General features: G+C 42.7%; 1 protein-coding gene across 4 annotated transcripts in view; it reads left to right on the top strand.

Moving 5' to 3' along the window:
- SERPINB9 (serpin family B member 9) overlaps positions 1 to 7544 on the top strand; it is a 47611-nt gene extending 40067 nt beyond the window's left edge. For all 4 annotated transcript variants that reach the window (XM_034660408.1, XM_011216771.3, XM_034660410.1 and 1 more), the window contains exons 3-7: positions 761 to 898; positions 1253 to 1370; positions 2851 to 2993; positions 4294 to 4449; positions 5670 to 7544. In XM_034660408.1, the coding sequence (XP_034516299.1) occupies positions 761 to 898; positions 1253 to 1370; positions 2851 to 2993; positions 4294 to 4449; positions 5670 to 6074 (960 nt within the window). In that variant the 3' untranslated portion in view covers positions 6075 to 7544. The remainder of the gene's footprint in view (positions 1 to 760; positions 899 to 1252; positions 1371 to 2850; positions 2994 to 4293; positions 4450 to 5669) is intronic.
- The last annotated feature ends 246 nt before the right edge of the window (positions 7545 to 7790 follow it).

Here is a 7790-nt window from a genome sequence, read left to right on the forward strand (position 1 = left end):
GTGTTGAGTTTGGTAAATTCTTTATCGGTTTTGGATACTAGTCCTTTATCTGATATGTCACTTGTGAATATCTTCTCCCATTCTTAGGTTGCCTTTTAGTTTTGTTGATTATTTCCTTTGCCGTGTAAAAGCTTTTTATTTTGATGAAGTCCCAGTAGTTCATTTTTGCTTTTGTTCTCTTGCCTTCAGAGACGTGTCTAGCAAGAAGTTGCTACAGCCAAGGTCACAGAGGTTGTTGCCTGTGTTCTCCTCTAGGATTTTGTTGGATTCCTGTCTCAAATTTAGGTGTTTCATCCATTTTGTCTTAATCCCCTGTTTTCTGTTCTCTCCCTTTCTCTCTCTCTCCATCCTTTTCTCTCTGTATCTTCTCTCCACCCCACATAGTGTTGCTCTAATATGTATTAAATCTGCAATTAAAATGAAGATAATGTCCTTTTTTTAAAAGAGAAAACAATCTCCTTTAAAGGAAAATTTTGTAAACTATTTAAGAAAGAATTTTGTTTACAGATTTTTTGAGACAGTCTTTTTTTGAGAGAGAGAGTGCGTGAGCAACTGAGGGGAACAGGGGAAAGCAAAGAGAAAGGGAGAGAGAATCTCAAGCAGACTCCACACTGAGTGCAGAGCCTGACACGGGGCTTGATCTCACAACCCTGAGATCATGACCTGAGCTGAAATGAAGCATCAGATGCTTAATTGGGTGAGCCACCAAGGTGCCCCCCAAAGAACAAACAATAAATTTTACAATTATTTTTCTCAATAGGTGCTTTCATTAAGCACAGAGAAAGACATTCATCAAAGTTTCCAATCACTTCTTGCTGAAGTGAACAAACCTGGCGCCCAGTACTTGCTCAGAACGGCCAACAGGCTCTTTGGAGAAAAGACCTTTGAATTCCTCTCGGTAAGTTGAGTCAACAGAACAATAAAAGTTGTAATCAAAATATAGAGTCTGAAAGAAAGATCCTGGAGAACTGAAAATTATGGTGAACATTTTTTTAAAAAAATCATAATTCTATAACTGTGCCTTGAATTATTTCAAATTTGACTTCTAAAATTCATTTGTCCATTTCTGCTTAGTCTTGGCTTAGTACTTACCTATTTATAAACTCTGTTATTTTGGTACCTAGTAGACTAAGATATGACCACTTTTAAGAGATGTATACTCATTTTAATAAAATGCATATAATATTCTGATCTTTTGGAAACTGAACTTGATTGAGGAATATAGCCATATTGAACCCTTTTCTCTCCAAAGACCTTTAAGGAATCCTGCGCTCGGTTCTACCACGCTGAGCTGGAGCAGCTTCCCTTCGCCAGTGCCGCAGAGCAGTCCAGGAATCACATCAACACTTGGGTCTCAGAAAAGACTGAAGGTCAGAATTACATGTCCTTACCTCCTTCTTTTTCCTTCTCCCCCTGCCTTCCCTTCTTTCCCCTGGATCTCCTCCCCTCCCTCTTCCTCCCCTTGCTTTCCCTGCTGCTCTGATGTCACTCGTGTTTCAGATGGTCAGAGTCCTGCTGACGGGCTGGGCCTCTTGGCATATTTGAACCTTAATGGACTCACGAGGTTCCAATCAGATGCTCAGGTTTTCAACCACAGAGACTTAATTTTGTCCATTCTCCTGGGACCAAAAAGATTGATACAAGTGTCCAAAGAAACTCATAGGCCGGATTTCCGGTGTAATGACTTACACTGAAACATACTTTCACTTGACCTGTAACGTTCACATGTTGGGTGAAAATTCAGCACCTCCGTAGGAAGGAGGCTATCTGTCCAGTCTTCTGCGAGACATAGAGTTGGGCTTTGAAATTCTCTGTGGACCTCCCTCACCACCACCTTTACCCTACCCTGTCTTCCACGTACACTCTCTGAATTAGATTTGATAAGCCTGGATTTGGTAGGCCAACGGTAGATGCTCTCTCAGGGCTGATCAGTTCTACAGACTGAAATCATCCTTTGTTTGGCGTTGCGCCTTATTCACTTCCGTTTTACAGAGTGGCATGTTCTGATCTTGGCCCGCATGATCAATGATGTTTGGATCATTCAGGACCCTCTGCACCCACTCTACTTGTTACCACTAGGAACACTCCTATTTCTATCAATAAATCGGACAGCAGAGAACAAGAGGTTGTCTTTCCTTAGAGAGCAGTTATTGCTACCATTTCTTCTTGGACTATTTGCCCCTTACGCCATCTGGAGGCAGCAAATTAGCAGGGATGCTCCTAGTTCATTGGAAAGGTACAACTTGATATCTAGGGAAGAAGGGACTATCTTTCACTTGCCCACCTTACCTTTTCCAGGAATGTCTGGTGTTTTGTTTAGAGGATCAAATAGTGAAATCTCTTCCAGATGCCTCCAGAAGCTCCTCAATGTACCCATGCTGCCCATTGTCAACTATTTCCCCTTTGAGCCATTCATTCTGGCTGCCTCTGACATGTGGACATAGCTGTGGAATGTTAGCACCCATTGTACCTTTGGCGCATTAAACCAAACACTCCATTTTAGCACTTGAGATAACCTAAGTCCCTCCCAGCCCATCTCTCGTTTCCTGCTTGCCTTGCTGTCTGACCTAGTGTAGTGGTTTCCTTTGAGTAATTTAGAAACCTTTCACCGTCATCGACTTTGTGGGTATTCCAATAACCCTGGTGACCTCACCATGAAAACTACTTGTATGTGTTGGTTTTTTTTTTTATTTCTGCACATAGTAATCCAAAATCAGCAAAGTTGGAAAGGAAAAGAATGTTTGGTTCTTGATTAATAACCAAGGATTTGCCAATAAGCCTTATCACGATGTATTATTCATCACACTTCCGTGAAAACCAACTGAATATATTCTCTACTTTTCCCGGAAGGTAAAATTCGAGACTTATTGCCAAGTAGCTCAGTCAGTGCCGACACCAGGCTGATTCTGGTCAATGCCATCTACTTCAGAGGAAGGTGGGATGAACAGTTCAACAAGATGTACACAAGGGAAATGCCTTTTAAAATAAACCAGGTGAGAGAAGCTTTCAAATATCCTGCTAGTTTCATGAAGAAATTGAATGGAAAAAGTTAACTTTGTAAAAGCATAAATAATTGGTTATACATAATTTTGAAAACACATTTCTGAATGAAATTTTAAACTCAGGAGAAAAGAACTGAGAAATAAAAATTATTTGCTGCCTCTGATTTTTTGCATTTTATTACTGCTCCTACTGCCTCTGATAATTTCTCCTATATTCATTGCTGTCACCTGGTTCAGGAAACTTAAGACTTTCCTCTAAGCCCAAGTTGCTTAACAGATAGCAAAAAACACGTGTTAAGCAAGTGTGATATGTGTGTATGTTGGGGGAGTGGATAGAAGGAGTGAATATTTCTTTCATCAGATATTTGAAAATTTAAAATAAGTATAGACTTGAATTATTATTAATTAATCATTATTAATCTAGATTTATAAGTTTCTAATATTAAAACTAACTGACAAAGATGTTAGTCTTGATACTGAGGTATAACTTCAATTCAGGCAGGCGTTAAAATAGCTTGCCAAATCTCCCAGCCCCTAAAAAAAAAATACCATTTTAATGCAATTAGGAAACTTGTACAGGTAAAACCTTTTTTGGGGGGGCATAAGATATACTTTATATAATCAGCACTCTGGTTACAAAGGTGGGAGGGGGAGAACTTTTCTAACATTGATTTTAGAAACTATTCTAATTTTTGTAATAGCTAATCCATATTAACTTTTAAAACTTTAAGGAGTATATACTACAGTTAACTTCTGTGTGCGTATACCTCGTCTGTATTTTTAAAAAATTATTTCCTTGGATTAGAGTATCAGAACTGGAACAACTGGGTTTAAATACAGGAGGAGATAAGTCATTCTTTCTACTTGCTGGCAGACTGCCTCCTGAGGGGCTGTCCCCATCCACCACCGGTCACACTGCTGTGAAACTATTCAGTTTCTTTTTCGTTGTCATAAAAACTTTTCCAGTTAAATAGAAATAATTTTCTATTTCATTGTATTTGATTATATTGTTTCCTTAGATATATTTGCCGGGCATATTTTACACGAGGCAAATGCAGTGTGTCACATTTATTTTGCTGAATGACACATCTCCTTCCTAGGCTGGCGGCGAATCTGCTGAGCGTAGATGCCTCGTAACGATGATAGGAAAGAGTCGGACCAGCACACGAATATCATTTCCATCACGGGTGCTGAACCCACTCCTGGGGTCCATTATAGCTCTTTGGGAAATGTGTGTTGCATCTTTCAATAATCTGTTTTAATTCCGTGCTCACCTGTGTCTTCCCGTCAGAAGGAGCAAAGGCCAGTGCAGATGATGTTTCAAGAAGCTATGTTTAAGCTTGCCTACATCAAAGAGGTGCAGACCCAGGTCCTGGAGCTGCCCTACGCGGGGGAGGAGCTGAGCATGGTCATTCTGCTCCCGGACGACCACGTGGATCTAAGCTTGGTGAGAATCCAGGGACGCCCATTGTGTCCTTCCTGCCAGGACTCCAGCACCACGTTCAAGGTTTATGTGACCTTTGAAGTCTGTGGTGTGGGTCCCCACGCAGCAGAACACCGTGATCAGGCCCTCGGGCTGGGGACCCAAACTGTCACTCAGGACCAACTGCTCCCATTATTATCTGTGATCTCACCGAATTCCTTAGCTCTGTGTCCCCACCTCCAAAACGGGGGTGGTGCTAACACGTGCCTGAGAGTTATTAGGGGGATAAAACGGTGGTGGTTCGAGTAACAAGCTTAGCACATTGTCTGGTACATAATAAGCCCTGAATAAGTGTGATCCTTTATTATTATCATAATTGTTGTTAGCATTATATTTTATTTATTTATTTTTTAAAGATTTTATTTATTTGAGAGAGCGAGAGAGAGAGAGTGCATGAGCAGTGCGGTGGGGAAGGGCAGAGGGAGAGGGAGAAGCAGACTCCCCGCTGAGCAGGGAGCCCAATACAGGGCGCATGACCAGAGCTGAAGGCAGCCGCTTAACCCACTGAGCCACCCAGGTGCCCCTGCATTATTTTAAATCCCAAGAACCTGAAGCTTGGGAGAGCAGGGACAGAGACAGCCCCAAACGGCACTCCCAACTCCCTTTGCTTCCTTTCGGCGTGGATCCCTGGTGTGAGAGTCAACCATGGCCCAGGAGCTTCTCGTCCAGGCACTGAGGGACACACAGCGCTCCCATTGTCCTGAGGGGCCTGTGTGAGCAGAGCTGCTGCTGTGGGCTGTCTGTCCTTCCCGCGTGATGTCTCTTCTTCAGAACACACACAGCATTGCGTCTCTGGCAAATTGCTCTGGCAAGAGCCCTTTCTTTTCCAATTGTTTTTCTTACCAACAATGCCTCATCTTCAAAAAATAAGCACAGTTAAAAGAAAGAAAAAAAAAAAGAAAATCACAGTCCGCTGGGCATTGGGTGTTGTCAGGATGAAAGATGTCTCGTAGCTACTGTTGGGTAAGAAGAGGCACCGTGCTGCTTCTGTGCCTCTGGGCTGCCTCGAGCCCTGCCCGCTGGGCAATAGCACAGGTCCCAGGTCTGACACATTTCCCGGCGCAGAGGGGCCCCTGGTCCTGTGTGACAGTCACCACCCATCTCCGAGAGGAGGACGGGTACGTGGGTGTGCATGTACGTACGTACAGAAGTATGAATTTTAAAATCGAATTCTGGTCTTTCAGGTGGAAAAAAATCTCACTTTGGAGAAATTCAGAGCCTGGACCAGGCCAGACCGTCTGCGGGGTGTGGAAGTGGAAGTGTTCCTTCCGAGATTTCAGCTGGAAGGGGATTATGACATGGGATCTGTGCTCCAGGGTTTGGGAATGGTGGATGCCTTTCAGGAGGACAAGGCTGACCTTTCGGCACTGTCAGGAGAGAGAGGTCTGTGTCTGTCCAAGTTCGTGCACAAGAGTTTCGTGGAGGTGAACGAGGAAGGCACGGAAGCTGCGGCCGCGTCAGGCATCGTGGTTTTGGAATGTTGCTCGGCGCCCGGCCCCACGTTCTGCGCCGACCACCCCTTCCTTTTCTTTATTAGGCACAACGCAGCCAACACTATTCTGTTCTGTGGCAGGTTTTCCTCTCCGTAAGGGTGAGCATTTCCCTCTTTCTGGTCCTCTCCCACTCCATAGCCCCGGGAAGATGGGCCTTTGAAGCCCCGCGCAAAGGTGAGGGCAGATTCCTCCTGCGTCTCAATCCCATGCTTGTCCACACCCAGCTCTCCCCATCCTGAGCACCCATTTGCCCTACTTTGTCAAGATCATGGGACAACAGGCCTTAATGATTCCCTGTAGTATTTCAAGTGCAGTCCGAATCCTGTAAGATGGAATGCAGAGTTTCCCTAGATGGCCCCGGACTTGCTCCCTCCTCATTCCACTTGTAATTCATTCTAGTGACACTTGTGTTCTGCCTTGTACCTCAAATCCGGTTGCATACCTGCCTTAGCCTGTTTCAGTAGTAATAAATGCTGCTAGCTAAGGCTACTGTTTTATAGTCTGCCCAGTGCATGGACTTTTTAGAAAGCTTCTTCAATGCACATTTTTATTTTACCTTTGTTTGACATTCTTGCTTCACTAAGTAGGTGGCAAACAGGGCGTCAGGCATCGGAGACATAAGGGCGGAGTCATGGTCTTTTGACACCTGGTCTTTAAAACTCATGCTAGAGTGGCTTTTATAACAGCCAGGCTGGACAAGTAATGTCCTTAAACTTATCATGTGGTCCCCTTGTAGGGATTCCCATTTCCTGTTGCTCTTGGATTTTCTCCACCTCCAACTCTAACAAAAATTCCATTCAACTCTTAAATTTCCAATGTCTTCTCCAGGAAAATCTTTCTTTTCTGCATAAGCAGATTGCATCTTTTGAACTCTTATTGCTTACTGAGGGAGGGCATTTCTCTTATGGCAGTTGCTTTATTTATGAATCATCTGTGTTCTCCAACTGGGCCCATTCCTCAGGGGTTGGGACTATATTTTACATGTCTATGTGCTGTGTACAATGCAGCGATAGTAATTTGATCATATGTGAGCTCTGTAACTTTTTAAAAAGTGATTAGATATCAGTGATATTATTGGGGCCTTCTTAAAGAATTTGTTATTGAGGTGAAATTCACATAGTGTAAAATTAAGCATTTTGAAGCGAACAATGCAGTGACCTTTAGTACATTAAAAATGTTGTGCAACCACTGCCTTTATCTAGTTACAAAAAATGTTCATCACCCTAAAGGAAAACCCTGTGCAGTGCCTCCCCCTTCTCTCCCCGTCCAACTCCTGGCAACTGCCGGTCTGCTTTCTACCTCTATGGATTTACCTACTCTGGATATTTCATATAAATGAATTATATAATATATGACCTTTGGTTTTTGGCTTTTCTCAGCATGACCCGTTCAAGGCTCATTCATGTTCTAGCATGTACGTCATCTCTTTTTATGACTGAATAATATTACACTGTATAGCTGTAGCATAAGATTTGTTTATCCAGTCGTTGGTTGATGGACATTTGATTTGTTTCCATCTTTTGTCTATTTATGAGTAATCCTTCTGCAAACATGCAAGTACATGTATTTGTTTGGATATCTGTTGTATAAGGGTTCCAATTTCTTCATATCCTTACCAACACTTGTTATTTCCCACCCCTCTTTTTAAAAAAGGGATGGTGTCTCTAGTGGGTGGGAAGTGAAATCCCATTGTGAGTTTTATTTGCATTTTCCTAATGACTAATAGTGTTGAACATTTTTTCATGTACTTACTGGCCATTTGGATATCTTCTTTGGAGATAAGTCTCTTCAAGTCCTTTGTCCATTTTTTAT

This window comes from Ailuropoda melanoleuca, chromosome 5 (genome assembly GCF_002007445.2).
Source record: "Ailuropoda melanoleuca isolate Jingjing chromosome 5, ASM200744v2, whole genome shotgun sequence".
Lineage (NCBI taxonomy): Eukaryota > Metazoa > Chordata > Mammalia > Carnivora > Ursidae > Ailuropoda > Ailuropoda melanoleuca.